Source organism: Corvus hawaiiensis, chromosome 11 (assembly GCF_020740725.1).
Source record: "Corvus hawaiiensis isolate bCorHaw1 chromosome 11, bCorHaw1.pri.cur, whole genome shotgun sequence".
NCBI classification, from domain to species: Eukaryota; Metazoa; Chordata; class Aves; order Passeriformes; family Corvidae; genus Corvus; species Corvus hawaiiensis.
The window spans coordinates 10,176,669-10,193,841 of NC_063223.1; the positions used below are offsets into that span (position 1 = coordinate 10,176,669).

At 43.8% G+C, this 17,173-nt stretch overlaps 1 protein-coding gene across 31 annotated transcripts in view; it reads left to right on the top strand.

Moving 5' to 3' along the window:
• CADPS (calcium dependent secretion activator) overlaps positions 1-17,173 on the top strand; it is a 210,941-nt gene that overhangs the window by 165,532 nt on the left and 28,236 nt on the right. For 14 of the 31 annotated variants that reach the window (XM_048315787.1, XM_048315788.1, XM_048315792.1 and 11 more), the window contains 6 exons: positions 1,743-1,889; positions 4,972-5,127; positions 7,911-8,058; positions 12,326-12,340; positions 13,671-13,745; positions 14,808-14,891. In XM_048315787.1, the coding sequence (XP_048171744.1) occupies positions 1,743-1,889; positions 4,972-5,127; positions 7,911-8,058; positions 12,326-12,340; positions 13,671-13,745; positions 14,808-14,891 (625 nt within the window). The remainder of the gene's footprint in view (positions 1-1,742; positions 1,890-4,971; positions 5,128-7,910; positions 8,059-12,325; positions 12,341-13,670; positions 13,746-14,807; positions 14,892-17,173) is intronic. The other 17 variants (XM_048315790.1, XM_048315793.1, XM_048315807.1 and 14 more) reach the window with 3 other exon arrangements.

Sequence of the window (17,173 nt, forward strand, 5' to 3'; positions counted from 1 at the left end):
CCAACAAGGGATTTTATTCACAAAGAATGAAGTCTGTTTCCTCAGATTCACCACCAATAACAAGCTGAGCTGTTGCAGAGATGTGGTTCACATTGTCTGTTGTGTTAGGGAACATCTATTCAGTACAGGCAGCTCAATTCCATTAATTTGGGGGTTGATATATAACTGAAATATGTATAAATGAAGTACAAAATATGTCTCAGGGAAATTACTAACATTTTAATATGCCTTGAAAGACATCGTGTATAACTTGATAGTTTCACAGAAATCCAGATAATGGTGTCCGTAAAGTAACTAATTTAGTCCAGGGAAATGGAGAGACCTCCGAAGGTGGCATATCCTGGTGCAGTCACTTGAGAGCAGGCAAGTTTGGATGCTGAAGCAGTGCCCAGGTGCATCAATAGAAAAGCTTTCAGTAGCTTCAGCAGTTCAGGGTGAAGCTGAATTTCTGATTCCATTTTCACTGAGTCCAAGTAACAGTCTGGTGAAAATGGTGTCAAAGTATCTGGTTTTGTTCCTCACATGGGACTGTGAAACCACCTGTGGGTTGTATACCAGTGAGTCAGACAGTGTTCCTGGGAGAGGGCAGAAATGAGGCATTTCTCTGAAACTGGCCTCTCCTCTGAGGGCCAGGTAACATGTGAGTTGGGTTGAGATTGAGATCTATCTTTTGCTGATTCCCAGATCTCCTGATGTTTTTGTTTTGCATGTAGAATGTAATTGTGATGAGATTCTCATTAAAACAGAATTAGACCAATTGTAACATCTAGAGAGCTAGCACACTGAAATATGCTGGGGTGGATTCCAAACTTTGGGCTTGCAGTGCTGTCACATGCACCTTGTTCCAGGAGAGATGTTGCATTAAATCATTACAGCTGCCCACTTTTTAAAAATCTCTAGTGGCATAACAGTTGCACATTTGAAAATACTGATTGAAGTAATGATGCCCAAGTACACATACTTCATATTAACCTTTGAATATCTTAATCACCTCATAGCCCACTTCCAGCTATGAAACAGTCACATACTAGTCCTTATTTATTTACAAAGCGCAGATCATTCACAGGGCACAAATAGTAGGGCTGGACAATCCTTTTCTCTGCACCCAGGAATGCAAGGGACGATCAGGGCACAGTCTTCACAGAGGAAGAACCTTGTAGTTCACTGTTTCATCGCTCCAGATTAGCCCATCTTTATTTGTAGAGGGTCTAAGATAGAGAGGTTTTGCAGCAAAATTGCAACTCCATTGAACTTGGTGGTGAGAAAAACTCTTATGGCTGGAATTCCAGACTCTGTTTATTATTTCAAATTCCAGTTCCTTAGCAGATCTCTGAGTTTAGCTCTTTCATTCAAGCCTGTGTGTAAGAACTGAGACTCTTCCTTAAAAGAGAGATTTTTTTGGAAGAAAAGCTGCTCTCTGCACTTTGAAATGGTATCAGGACTTGAAGGTGCAGTTATTTTCACAGGTGTTTGAGTTTCTGTTAATTTGCTACTTTGTGATTCTTCTTTTCATTCTGGTTTGCTTTTTTGGTTTTTTAAGCAATTTGAATTTTATAGCAGACTGCAAACACAGTACGTTTAAGCTTCCATACTCATGCTTCTTTCTGATATGTTTTGCTTTGGTTTTTTAACTGTCCTCATGCTGTGAACTTTGCAGATTTGTTTCTGAGTGTCATGTGCTTCTGCTACATCGGCATTGTCACTGTTATGGTATTTTTTCTTTCTGTCTGTTTCTTCCACAGGAGTTTAACAAGTAATCTGCCCAATGTGAATCTACCAAATGTGAATCTCCCTAAAGTACCAAATCTACCAGTTAACATCCCACTAGGCATCCCACAAATGCCTAGCTTTTCTGCACCGTCATGGATGGCTGCTATTTATGATTCTGAGTGTGTATTCAGTTCAAATTAGATCTCATTTAAATTTAAAGTGATCTTGGCATGGATATGTATTGTTTGTTTCTGTGCATTACATAAAACTTTAAAGAGTGATACAGTTAATTAGATGCTTTCTGAATGAGACACCAGTGAATTTCTGGCATGTGTATTTTGAGGGGTTTTTTGTATAAACCTTGAAAATTTGTCTCAACTCCCACTGAGAGTTTGAGGAAGTATCTTGCTTTACAAAATAGCTGTCAACACTGGGGCATGGTCTGAATAACATACAAACCACAGAACTTATAATGTGACATTATGTGTCTCAAGCAAACAGTTTTGTTCAAAAAAGAAGATGAACCAATTTCAATGCCAGTCAACCAATTTCTGTGGACCAGATGTAGATCTAAAAATGAATTTTATTTAATACAAGCTCTGCATTTCCCAGGTAATTTTTGTCTTGATTTTGATGAAGCAGTCTAAGAAAGAGGAGCACCCTGTAACAGGTTTTATTTGTGTTGGGGGATGTCCCAGAGAGCAGTTAAAGCTCCATAGCCTTCATTACTGCCCAAATAATGCCATAACCAACTAAAGAAAGACATTTTCAATGTGCGTTTTAGATTATGGCTTGGAAAATAGTGTCAAAGCAGTCACTCTGTAGGAGCCTTTCACTCTGTGCTCCCAGGTTCCTGTCAGAGTGTCCCAGGGTGTGTGTGTGAAACTCAGGGGGAACATGCCACAAATCCCCAGCACAGATTAGGCAAGTTCTCTTACAGGAGGTTTCCCACTGAGCAGTGTGGAGGGTGGTACGCAGTGGGCTCAACCCAAATCTCATCATTTGAGGTAGCTCATTTCTCAAGATGTCCTATCATGGGAACTGTTACTTGTCCATTCTCCTTCTAAAATCCTAGAGAGTTATTTAGGGTTGGCATAGGGTGGTCTCAGTCAGCACTATGGTGCTTTTCCCCTATCCTCTCAATAGATAAAACTGAAGAACTCCCCCAAGAATCCCCTGTTCACTGTTACTGAAACATCCTCGGTTACATCTACACCTGGAGTCCACCAGAACGCCTCTGCCATTAGTCTGGCACAGGCAGGATTGCAGAGCACTGGTAATGAATGAAAGTAAAGAAAACACTGATGTGAGATCTTTTAAAATAGATTTTAAAACCTTCTAAAATATTGGCTTGGTTGTTTATGTTTCAAAGCCATACAACTCATATTCATGCTAAGATAGTTATATTAAAGGCTAGCTTAGGCAGTTGTCTGTAAAGAGTACCCAAAAGTTTTAATCTTTCTCTGTGCATGCTTTGTGGTATTGCCCTTGAAAAGATAAGAATCATGTAATGACAGAAAATTGGATAATTCCTCTGAAAATGCTTGAGCATCAATGGTATATTGCAAGCTGCCTGCGTGATTAGAGTAATTGTGGTGCTCCCAAGCAAAATACGAACAGTGCATTTTGGAAATGAATATAGTATATTGTTTACTTGAAAGGAGTCCTAATCAAAAGTGAGAAAAAGACTGAGAATAATTCTTTAAAAATTTTGAAACCAAATGGATGTCATAATATTGCTGTAGTAAATAGCAATTATTATATTTGTACCCATTTAATCACTTAAAATGTAAATTCATACAGTTCCAAAACTGGGTTTAGACTGTTAAAGCTTGCTTACACCCAAGCACAGGTTTGAGCTAAAAACTGGTAGTAGATGAACATTTGAGACTGTTGTCCAAACTGGTCCCCTGGCTAAAGCAAATGCCTGATTCTTTATCTTTTCATCTCCCTGGTTTCCTTTTATGCACCCTACCCCTCCATCAAGGACATGTTACCTGTTGCTTAGTGTCAGATATGTTTCTCCTACAACTAAGATGATTCATTCTTTATCTCGTTGATTCTGCTAGCCCAGTATCCCACAGGACCCCTCTGGCATGTTGGGACTACAGCTCTCACCTGGGAGTAGCGCTCTTTGCATTAGTTCCAAGCTCCTCTAGCATTAACTCAATGCAGCTGGCATCTGTCACAATAGAAACACCCTCCCTCATCTGTTTCTATAGATGATGTCAGCACAAGTGGTAATGCATGGTGTGTTAAATATCTTATAAATTACTGTGTTAGCATTAGTGGTATGCGAGGAGGGGGTTGAAACTCTTGAAGCTCCCTTGGTAATTGTTCTGATAAAAAAAAAAGTGAGGGAGAAGAGGAGAGGGAGAGAAAGGGGTTATGGATGCATAAATTTCTCTGCACAAACAGAGTGCAATCCAGTCCTGTATTTTTATTCTGTAAGTGGAGGTTTGAGATATAATTATACTGTGAAAAGAGCTGGTGTAGCTACACACTGCAGGACCAAAGACTTCCATCTGGGCAGGGGTGTGGGTACCAGAATATATGCTTGTGAAAGAAATTGAGAATTTTGTGGCAGATCAAAGTTGCAAAATAAATTTTTAAAAATGTAAATTTGTTGTCCTATAATTGCATTTGCAAAGAGAAAGGTGCAGTGGTAAATCCTGCCGAAACTCCTGGATATGAGATGTACCCTTAGCTCAATTGACTTACCCCAATTTTTTTTCAGCTGTTCAAGAGATAAAGCGTGTCCTCGCTCACCACTTGTTAGCACTGTCCCTTACCTGGAAATAGGGCTGTACTGGGGGGACAAAGCAAACTCAAGATATAATTTGGAGGGGGGAGAATTGCATGAAACCCTAAATCTTAATAACTGCATACAGCCTAGTATGGCAGTTATTATTGATCAAGGATTTTCTCCCACGGTTCCTGGCCTTAATTCTTAATAATCACATATGTTAATGTGGTTATTAACTAAGGCTGATTTTTACCATACACACGTTCTTCCCGTTAATATGTGTAACTCATGATGTTGTCTTACTCATCTGGTCTGGAAAGTTTTGTGGGTGATGACAGCAAGGTAGATTAGGCAACTGTATGGTAAAACTCAAAATCCTGATGGTGGAGATGGCCAGCGTTGTCCTGTGTATGAAACTGCTGTCTGCCTTACACTTGTTGCAGGAACGGTCTCCACATCAGGTTGCAAAGACCGTGATGCCACTTTTGACTTTTGTTCTCATTTTGCCCTGCCAGCAATGGATCAGGCACCTCAGAAGATATGTTCTGGAAACTTGATGCCCTACAGACCTTCATTCGGGATTTGCACTGGCCTGAGGAGGAGTTTGGGAAACACTTAGAGCAGCGCTTGAAGCTTATGGCGAGTGACATGATCGAGTCCTGTGTGAAAAGGTAGGTGCCCATGAGCAAGCTCCTGTTTCTCACAGGAGCTCACAGGATGCAAAGCCTAATCCACTCTAGAACTGGAATTCACCCCATTGCTGTGAAATGTGGACTCTCCCAAGCAGGCACTTCTCTGTTGACACTCTGGAGAGTGCTTATTCACAATAAGGCAATAAATCACCCATTCTTTTGGGCTTTGTAGGTAATTACTTATTTTCAGTGCTGCACGTGAGGTCAGATATTTGTAAATGCAGGTTGGTGTGATGATGCTGAATGCTGAAGGCATAGCCATAAGAAAGATCCCAGTGCCCACCTAAAAGACACAGATACATGAAAAAAAGACGAGAAAAAATGATTTTAAAAGTGGGATAGTGTGTTGCTTGGCACACAGGTTTCACGTCTGCCGTTGATTGGGAAAAGCTGTTGTATCATCAGCCACATTATAGTATAGTTACCTGCAGATCTTCCAAAACAGAGATATCTTTAAGCAAATTATAGACATATTGGCAGCTGTCATTTCGAAAGCAAAATATTGAAGTTAAATTTCCAACTTTTCCACAGGAGTTTATGTCCATTTGCATTGGAGGTAATGAGGCAAGAAGAAAAAATGAACTTTGTATTTCATTGTGCAAAAATTCATAGAAAATGAGATGAACCAAAGAAAAAATGGATGCCAAATACAGCTGATACATGCTAATATTAACTGCAGCGTGTGGTGTGGCTGTTCTGTACTGCAGTTTTCTGGCCACCGTGCAAGTGTGAGTGTGGCATTTATTTTCAGTATGATCCTCACCGGCTGGATGTGCAGTGTCAGCACAGGGGAAGGCACGTTCAGTCCCTGAAATGCAGGCAGGAAGGCAGACAGCTCAAGGTTTATTCTCTCACCATTCTGGAATAAACCCCAGTGCATTTTAAGTGCAATGAGATGCATTGCACTTAATGTCTTTGACATCGAGCAATTTATTGCAGCAGCTCATCTTTGGTCCTGTGTCTGGCACAAATACTGAGCTTCATTTGTCCTCCAGTTGTCAGGCTGTCCTTTAGGAGAAAAACCAGTGCTGAAGCTCTGCTCGCTGCTCTGCCCCAGCACCACCTGCAAAACTTATTTTCTGGTTTTTTTTCTTTTCACTTGGAGCTAAGGCTCCTTTGCTGTCCCTGCAGCACAGTTATAGCTGCAATGATCTGTAAAAATCAGACCAAGTTAGCTCAGCTGAGATAACTGGGAAAAATAAGGAAATTTCCAGGTACATCTAAAGAAGGGCTTGTGTGCCTGGAAGCCAGGTTTTTTTCCCTGATTTGCCTGAACCTTTCTACAAATGTGTTGCCCCTCTGTAAAAACCTGGCCCAGCTTGTATTGGTACAACTATATATAATGGTTGTGAGCATAAGTAAGTAGGAACATGCTCCTTTCCATGAGGAGATGGAAAATCCCAGTCTTCTTGGGTCCTTTCAGTAATTATCAAGATTCTAGTCCCCGAGTCCAGGCTAAATCTGGCACTGGTAATTAAATCAGTTCAAATGCCACTGCTGATGTAAACCAATATGCTGCCTTCCCTATTTATATCACCTGCAAACAGGGCCTGGCTAAGGTTTCTTTAGCGATTTCAGTTTGACACAACATTTTTCTTCACGTCTGTCTCTGAACTGTTGAATCCATGGAGGAGCCACCCTGCCTTCCACACTGGGTTGTATTTTGGGGCTGTCAGGAAAGCAGCCCATGCAAAGAAGGCCTGTTAACTAATAAATCCAGGCAGAAGGACCTGTATACCAGCTCAGATCTGATCCCAAGAATGGGAGCTTTATGTTCGTAAATGAGTTTTCATTTGCATAACCCTTGGGGGATTGTTCAAGTACAGAATTACTCCTGAGCTGCAGCTGATATTATTTGTTATTTCTAAATTGAAGCTCCTATGTTAATTTATTGGCAGATTCTGTCTGATGTGATAATTCTTCTGTGTTAGGTTAGATTAGTGAAGTACCTCTGGAATATGAAGAGGGGCTCTGAAGAAAGCCAAGGCAGTGCTCACCTCACTGGAAAGCATTCCTGTGTTAGACCCACAAATGCCTTGGTATTTAAAATAGGACACAGTATCATATTTTGTAGGTTTTAGTCTGATGAAGCTTTTCATGTATCATGGTTTGTTACTGCCAGGGATGTCAAATTTGATCTCAGTGAAACCTCAGGAGAGCAGGGAGGTGTGTGATGCGAGTGTGTTCATATGCACATGACTCTGCCTGTGCATGCTTTGCAGACATATTCTGGTGAATTTGTGTGGTGCAGGGAAACCACTTCTGTGAACTTATAAGTCAATTAAGAACGTCCAGCCAGCAAATACTATCATACCACCATAAATGCAATGATCTGGCAGTGTCTTTTCAGTCAAGAAAGGAAGGTGTTTCTGTTATTTGTTGTTGATATCAGAGAGCAATAGGAGCTTCCTTTAGTATGCCAGGCTGTGGTTATCAATCAGCTAATGCAATCAAATTAAAGATATGTATTGACACTGCTGTTTGTAACATCATCACACTGTTTATCAAGCATAAGGGAGTCACAGTTTCCCTGAAACTGTTGAACACTTCATAAATAGTGTCTATTCTGGAAAGGGGGTTTCTTTTTAAAATGGAAAATAAGTTTTAGAAAAAACACATTTGTAACAATTGCGTTATGGCACTCCCAGCAGCATTCAGCTTTCTGGCTTCTCAAACTCCTCTCAGTATTGTTTCACATTATTATTATTGGCTTCAGTATGTTTAAAAACAACCGAAACATCTTTTTCTACTTTCCTTCACAGAACAAGGATTGCATTTGAAGTAAAACTGCAGAAAACCAGCCGATCAACAGATTTCCGAGTCCCTCAATCAATATGCACCATGTTTAATGTCATGGTGGATGCCAAAGCTCAGTCTACAAAGCTTTGCAGTATGGAAATGGGCCAAGAGGTAAAATGCAGGTTCTTCCTTTCACAGCTTTTAAAGGCAATGCCATGAAATTTCCTGTCTCCTGTTGTGCTCGTTTCCGAAACGTTGTATCGTTTGTGGGTTTAGCCTTCCATAGAGAGTGTGCAGATGAGTGTACAGGGGGTTGCTCTCAAATCTAATGAATAGAAACAATTGGAATCCCTGTCACTTATGAGTGGCTTTTTGCAAGGACTGTGGTATGCATATGGTATCTCTCGAGCTTGGTTGTTGCATGACGACCATATAAATTGAGTCATTAACTGCACCTTGGAGCCAGGTGTCGGCAACACGCTTTCTGTGTATGGCTATTTTCTGTAGACAAACATAAGGAAAGCAGAACTGCCAAGTTGGTGCTGTGATGCATGTAAAGGAAAAAAAACCCCAACAAAACTACAAAAATAAATAACTTCCAAAAGTAGATTGAAATTCTGGCTGCTTTGCCTTTCTCAAGTACTGGCTGTAATCAGCACACTTGATCATTCTGGATTTCCAGGTTCATAATGACTCAAGTTCCCAAACAACAAATCTGTTTTAATTAATTGCTGATTTTAATTTCTTCTGAAGCCATAGTTGCAGGTTCAAGTTTCTGTGAATCGATCTATGAATTAGAAAGACATGGCAAACTGGAATGAATTAAATGCATCAGAATGCTCATTTTGCTCCAGTGACTTCAAGTCAAATTGAATATTCATATACCAGTCTAGAATAAATTCACAAATGCTGTTCGGCTCACCTATTCCGCTGCTTGTCAGCATTTCCTAGATATGCCTTTTCACTACAGCTTTTCATGGTCAGATTTTGCAGTGAATCACTGCTAGTTGTTCCTGTGTTTTTTCAGTTGTTCACCTCAATTGGTTCCTCTGAAAGAACTTGCTCCAAAGGCCACTGGATGCAGCAGGGCTCTCTGCCCTAATGTCAGTGGTGTTTGGATCAGATTCAGCTGTTCTTTTTATTTTTCTTCTACATATTTCAGTTACGACATTTTATTTGCGACACTCACCTTGTAAGAGTTTTCAGACTGCCCATCATAGGTCTTCCCTTGTCCTCCAGGTCAGCTGAAGCAGATCTTGAGTGGGCTTTTGTTGTCCAAGCCTGGACATGAACTTCTCTACCATTTTCTGTTCCATACTCATACCCATTTGTCTCCCCCAATCCCTCAGCCTGCAGCTGCTGCAGCATCTACCCTGGCAGTGCCCCGTCAGCTGGGAAGGTCCATGTTTGCAATGCTCCCCACTGCAAACCAGGATCAAACCCTTTTACAGGCACAGTCGCTGGGGACAGGGAGATTTTGGAGATCACGGAGACTCTGATATCATGACAGAGGAGGCTCATTGCATTCATTAAACTGTCAGGTTAAGTATTCAGATGGCACAAGACCGATAACATCAGCTGTGCCCAAGTATCATGTGACCAGGCACTCACTGCATCTTTCCATGCTGACTTGTGATACTCTCTGCTTGCCACAGTTTCCTCCAAATTCTGAGCATCAGAACTGCAGGTTCGGCCTGACTCAGACTGCAGGAGACAGGGGAGCAGGCAGCCATGCAGTTGCTGCTGGGCTGCAGCTGCAATCAGCTGCAAATCTGCCTGTGCCACTTACAGGAGGTGTTTGGTGCAGCAGCTCAGGGACAGCTGAACTCCTGTGGCAAGCAACAGTTGCTGGGACATGAGGTTTTTAACAGATAGCTAAACTAATAGACCTGTAAAGCCGACGTAAATTATTGGTGCATAATTTACCATTTAGGGCTGCTGTATTTTATACACCCTCCCTTTTTCTTTCTTTTAATGAGTGTTACTACCTCCCCCTCCATTCACTCGTGCCTCTCCGTGTTTTTGGCTATCTCCATCTCCTCTTCTTGAAGCTGTCCAAACCTGTGTGCCAAGATGGTCAGGCTGAGGGGTGCAAAAGCTCACATATAGATCTGTCATTACAACCTAGGAGGGGAGGACAAAATGCCACCCCACCTCTTCCAATCCCGTTGGAAATGATGAGACAGTCAGATAGGCAGCAGAGGCATGGGAACCTGGGTTTCCAGCCTGTGTCTTTCTCAGTAGTATGGGGAGTTGTCTGTGGTCTGTGCCTCACTGAGTCCCCCTGTGACCCCATCTCTGGTGTGTAGCAGCTGCACACGTCAGCAAGGGGAGGAATGAACAGGCAGGGAGGGGTAGAAACTCTCTGATGGGACCATCCATCAGTGCCACAGCCAGCACATGGCTCCTCCAGCCCATGTCCCTGTGCAGACAGTTCAACGGCAGCAAAAAGGGCTCACGCTGCTCACCACAGTGTTCAGGCAGGGTCTTTGGCTTAGACCTAACCAGAGAAGACATTTTTGTTAGAAACAAACCACTGATTTCTCTGACAGTTCAGTCTGTATGTGGGCAGAGACTCTCTCGACACCTTCCTTGACTTTGCTGTGTGGATTCCCTCCCACCCCAAAGGCCTTCCCTTTCACACTACCTTCAGCCACACTCACTTTAGCAGATATTTGAATGCATTTTGCGAGCATTACCCTGTGAAACAAACACCCATCATTTCATTCCATTTCCTTGTCTCTAAAGGCAGCTGTTAAAACATTTGGTAAACATACTTTACCATCTTAAATATTTATTTTTCCTCTGAATTTTTAATACATCTAAGGGGATAAATGTATGTATTAAATGTTTCTCAGTTGGTCTAGTATGTTTCTATTTAATATCTAAGGTCAGATGGTCCTTAGAGAAATACAACGTACACACAATCTGTTACATGACAAGGCAAGATACTCATCACATAAAGTCAAGTTGAATCATTGTAGTGCACTGATTATGGATTGTAATAATTGAGCTAATAGAAAGCTGTGATGAACTTGATCGAGAGTGGGGGCTACGCTGCGTAAAGCAAACCAGCTCTGCGATCTTTAACCTTGAGTGTTTTCATGAGGAATGTGGAAGGAGCTGTCAGAATTGCTGGTTTTGCGAGCCAGGCATCTCTAGCAGCACCAGGCACTCGCTTTCCAAACCGCCACCATCTCTGACCCTGTCCTGGCCGAGGCTCCCCTTCCTGAGGTGGACCTGGGGCTGTGGCACTGGTGGCACAGGGTGCACATGGCTGTGGCTGCCTGGGGCAGGCCCTGTCCTGCATGGTAACTGCCAGGGCACCAGGGCTCGCTCTGCCCTGGGGATTGCGGCTGCGATGGGAATGAGCACTCAGGGTACTGCTACACCACCTTGGTGCATGCACAGGCTCCTCTCCTGCTCTCAGAGCTGTGGTTTTATTCCATTGGGGCTCTTACTTGCTTTTGAAACAAGCTTGTAATTGAACATGCATTAGTCAGTGCATTTCACAGTGGATTGCTTTGCACACAGCTAGTCATGTTTGAGTTCAAACTCATGACTTACTTGATGAAAGCAGTTATCTGAATGCTTGTTTGCAAAGTTTTACACACACAGAAAATGCGGTTGCAGAAGGAAAACATCATGGGAGAGACACCCCTTCTCCATTTCCCTTAGGAAGTCCTGGCTGTGTCTGCCAAGCACATCAGCAGCTTCTACCTGTACCAAGCTGTTACAGGTCCCTGACACCCCACAGCTGCATTCCAGCTGTGCTGGGAAAGGCCAGGTCAATCCTGGGAGCTGATAAGGCCTAGCTCTGCATTAAAGATTAATCGTAACTATGATCCCATAAGGGACTTGTGTATGTCTTGACCTGCAAAGCAGGACATGGGAATGAAAGCTGCCAGTGCAAGTATCACCCGCTTATTTGTGTATGTTTTTCCCCCGCGTGGGCCCAGCAGATCGCAGCCTGTGGCATGGCGGTGCCAGTTTGTCCTCGTGTCCAGGTGAGGCTTTGAGTGCCCCCAACCACGCCTTGGGCTGGGATGTGCTGTGCCATGTCCCCTGCCCTGGCCCTGCCACCCCAGTGAAGGCTGTGCGGCTGCCCCGAGGCTGAACCCTGCCTGTCGACAGCCGGTTCCCTTCCTCTTCAGAGCCAAATAAAACCATAAGAGAGTCAGGTGTCAGCTACAATCCGGTCCCTTTGCACTGTTTTACTGCCTGCAAATCCTACAGGTAGCGATCTCTGGTATTTCAGTGAACGGAGGTTTTGACCCCATTTCATTTTCCATTGCTTATTGTTTCTGTGCATGATGCTGCTGTTCTCATACGTCTCTTTTTTTAAAAGATTTTGGTTTATTTATTGTTTATCTTCATATGTTCTTTTTCCTGTCTTTTGCACTTTCCTCTTTATTTCTGTCCCCAATCATCTGAAAAGTTTGCAAAAGAGTGGGTAAGTCTGTCCTACTTTTATTTTCTTTTTCCCAAATTCCTATATTAATGTTACTTCCGTAGAAAAAAATCCACAAACTGTAGAGCAGTTCAGAGTACTGATCAGACACTGAGACCAGCAGCTAGCATTTGTAAAGCCCTCACAGTCTTCCTTCCCAAAGTCTGATTAGTATTTAAAGCAGATTTGTCTCTTTCAATGTGATTTGATGTTAACATTTTAAAACAATATTAATGCCAAGTGGTAATGAATATAGTGACTAGCACCAATGCTTGAAATGTTTGACTGAAAAATCAAATGTTTTGTGTTGGAAAGCAGTCATAATCAGGATTTTCTCAGTCCATTGAAAATAAGAATATACTGTATGTTTTCACTAATTAAATCTTGTATTGGAAACAGGTCTTTTCTAAATTAGTAGAAGACTGTATTTTAGTACCTATTCTAGCCATATTGCAGCTGATTGCGTCAGAGCTCCCAAGCTGAGCAAGGTTTGGCGTGTGCAGAAATTGGGTTGAAGACTCAGAAACGCTGGTGCTCCAGGCACAGGCCTTGGTCAGCCAGTGCTGAGCTACTGCCATGGGATCTGCCGTTGTCCAGGGCTCAGGGCTGCACTGCCTGCTGGCTTTTGCATGGGACAAAAAGGCTTGTCATGGTTTGTTGGGTGGTTTTTAAATCTATCTCACAGTATAAAACAGCAAAGTGTTTGAATGAGTGCTTAACTTGAGCCATGTGCCTGCTGAACCTAGGGTAACACAGGTTCAGCTGCTTTGCTGCAGTAGGTGGGAAGGGTGCAGCACCATTCCCCGTGGTTGAGCCCACTGCAAGCTCCCCTGAAACAGCACATCCTCCCCATTCCCATGCTGAGGGCTGGGTGGTTTGTGGTGCCCTGGGAAAGGGCTGACTATTCCCCTCCAGCAGCAGGTGTATCCCATTGTCCGCTGCAATCCATGTGCAAGATGGGCAGGATAGTGCCCATGGAAGTGGAGCAAAGGGACTTCGGAGTCTCTAGGAGCACTAGGTGCTGGTTCTCACAGGGATGGTAGAGCCTCCCCTCTGACATCCACACATGGCTTCCAGAGCTGCGGGCACACAGAAGAGGGCAGGGTTTACCCTGCTTCAAAACTGATGCAGGATTTTCCTGAATTCAGGGTCTCTGCTACAAGTGTAAGTAGTCACTGGCTACTGCAGTGGGGCCGAGGGTAATAAGCTGCATAATTCTTTGGTTTAATACTATATATTGTGGCTTACCAAGGGAAGAGACTGACAAGTGTAGAGCTGTTGGCTGTGATCAATGCTAATACTTTCCTCCCCCTCTCCTTTTATTTTTCTTTAGCACCAGTACCATTCAAAAATAGATGAACTAATTGAGGAAACCGTCAAAGAAATGATAACACTCCTAGTGGCAAAGGTAACCCTCGGCTTCAGGTGAAGTGATTCACTGTTAACATTGCATCTTTAATATGTGCATTTCCATTAAAATGTGACACATTAGGATGTTGAATTGGCTTCTTGTTTCTCACAGGCAAGATCATACATCTCCCAGTCCTTTCATGGTGACTCTTTGTTGATTAGAAACTGCGTGAGATGTAATACTCTGCTAGCAGGATTGCCATACTGGGCCAGAAGTGGCTTTAAGGAAGGGGTGTTATGTTAAAGGGGATGGTCAGCATCACCTCACGGCACTGGGGTTAGCTGCAGTCAGGGGGTGGCACTGCTAAATGCTGCTGCAGAGCCATTGGGGTGGCATGCAGAGGTGGTCACCACTCCTACACATGAGGTTGTGTGGACAAAATAGCTCATCTTGTGCAAGATCACCATATGCTCTTCCAAGAAATTAATTTCGAGGTGACAGTAGTGGGAAATACATTTGAAAATGTCAGGTTTAATTGTTTGGAAATTGTTTTTTATCAGAGTCAGCTCCTGTAGCTCAGCTGCCAGCATTCCCCTTGGGTGGTTGTGTAGGTCTGGTGTGTTATGCTAACACGGAGGGGAATTGGAATGTAAGGAAAAAGATGGTGGGGTGTGTTTTCCTCTAGTTTCAAACTTTCTGAGAACAAGTCATCCCTATTATACAGTGGAGACCTTTAAACATGATCCGCCAACATATGCCAGTTCAATTCTTCTGCAAGAATACCCAGCTAGCTGCGTGCTTGCCATTGCATACTGGGAGCAGGAACCAGAGCCTTCCCCATCCAGAGAGGCTCTGCTGGATTCCCCACACACTGCACCCACCTTCTGTCCCCTGCACCACCCAGGACACTGAGGGGTGATTCCCAGTCAGCAAGAGGTGCACCACGGCAGCCAAAAGGAAGCACTGCATTCTCCCCACTCCCTGCCCACTGTGCTCAGGGACAGGTGGTCCATTCCTTTGGCAATGCTGAGAGGTCCACTGGCTTCTTTGAGGGTGATGCAGATTTTTACACCTTTTTCCAACTATTAAAAATAATTGCAGTATTTTTTGTCTTCATAGTTTGTCACCATTTTGGAAGGAGTTTTGGCCAAACTGTCTAGATACGATGAAGGAACTTTGTTTTCTTCATTCCTGTCATTTACTGTAAGTACAGACCATCGTTTCCTTTCTTTTTCTTTTTCTTTTTTTTTTTCCTGAGTTGTAACCTCCTGCCCTCCCTGGACTAGATCAGCTACCTAATATTTATTCCATTCTGTGATGTTTGATCACTTTAACCCCCACATGAATAGACAAATAACCTGTATGAAGATATACAGCACATAAACACCCCAGATGCACAGAGTAAAGCCATCTCCATCCATTGTTCAGCTTGGTGAAGTTTATTCTGTAGAGGATACATATGAAGATGAAAAAAACCATTGCACTGTACATGCAATTTGCTTCATTGTCACTTCACATGACAGGTGTGTTCCTCTCAGTCTTCTGGCCATAACAGTGACCATCTTACATAGTAAACAGCAAAATAAGGGAGACCTAGGGCATGCCTATGTGTTTCTAAAAGAGAACAAGGTAGGGCAAATGCCATGAGGTCACGAAGCACAAGGTGCCTCTCATGCCATATTTCTCCCTAGCACTGAGGAACCAATCCACAGCTCACCAGGTATTTCCTAGCAAGGTATAGGACCAGGCCAATATCTGTGCAAAACTGGCCTCAATATCCAGCAATGATACAATTTGAGCTGTATTCCAGAAAAGTGTTGTGACAGCTTCTTAGGATGAACACATGGCAGCTGATTTCCAAAGGTCTTCTGAAAATGCATGTGCCAGAAAGTTTACAAGAATGTCTCTATGCAAGCAGGACTTCACTCCTCTCAGCTCACAGACAGCTGTGCACATGAATGCCTGTGGCTGGGCTGTTTGGAAAGTTGTGTTCATGTTTCACACCCCAGCCCTGTTGCCTTCACGTGCAGCCTCTCCTGCACTCACTTGTTCACAGAGACTGGGCAAGAGGCAGAAGGCACTTCTCTGCAAACTGGGAAGGCTTTCCAAAATCTCATTTTGGAGTTGTCTTAGTTACTTGCAGATGTCTGCTGTTTGCTACTCTTGGGCCCTTTTGCTGAGTTTGAGGCAGTTTGTAGGATCCATTTGGAAATGGAGATGGATTTAGGAAGGCTTAACAGCAGAGGCAATAAACTGCTCTTGGCAGCTTTGTGCGCACAGTCTGGCAGCTTATCTGAACCACAAAGCATTCTGCCTTTTCAGGTGTGCTGGAGGCACTTTGTTCTTCAGAGAAGAGAGAAAGGGAGGGTATTCCATTCACTGCCCTGCAGTGCGCTTCTTCTCCCAGGATAAACCCTGTGTGGTTACAGCCCCAGGGCTGTGCTCATCCCTGCTTGAGGGGATGCAGGGTATGGCTTGGGTTGGATACCTGGATACCTTCCCTCATTCCAGTGCTATGGAGGGTAAGGAAATGCTTGTGTGCCAGCAGCAGAGGATGTGGAGGCGGCAGCTTTTCAGGCATCGGAAGTACCAGCATCAGCCCGTGTAGACAGTGTAATGTGCAGCCCTTCCTTCTCTGTGAATCCAAGCTGTTCTTCGGTTGATGCTGCGCTGCTCCCACCACATCCTACTGTTTACACTGCTGAGTGCTGCTCCCTTTGGTTGCTGAGCAAAGCCCTGGCTGCACCTGGGCTCTGGGCACCTCTCAGAACCAGCACATGGGTGCATGGGGTTCAGGCATCCTCTCTGCTGCTCCTTGGACGTTTTACTGATAGTTAACTGCCCCAGCAGCAGCAAAACAGTCTCTCCCACTCCAACAGCCCCACAGCCTTCGAACATGGTCCCAAAGCCTCAATTTCCTGAGTTTCCAGTCAGGAAAGGATGTGTATCCAAAGAGCTGCTGTGCATGGTGTGTGCATGTCTCCAGGAAAGTGTTGGTCCCTCACTCACAGCAAGTGGGCTGGGCACACAGCAGAGGAGCAGGATTGCTCCTTCCTGACGAAGGGACGTCTGTCTCTCGCCTTGGTCCCCATGTTTGCTGGGAGCCACTGGGAGCCACTGGGAGAGGAGGTGGAGGAGCAGCCCTGACCCCTTTGGCACGGGGCTTAGCAAGTCTCCTCTCCCTGCAGTAGTAATGTGACTCGTTGTGTTTAGTCTTTGCAGTGAGAAATACAGAATCTCTCTCTTGTTACAGCATGCTTGCACCACCTCCCACGTTTTCCCTGTCTGAACAAATACAACGAAGTGTGATGGTCCAAGCCACGGAGCTCCAGAAAGCATTAGTCTCCCACCCCCTTCCACCAACTTCTTTCATCGCGTGTTTTCCAGGCGCTCTGCAAGTGACATGTACTCGGGGGTCTTGTGACAGACAGTTTTATCACCTAGTAGGATATCCTCATTTCCAATTCTTGCCTCGAAATTCAAGA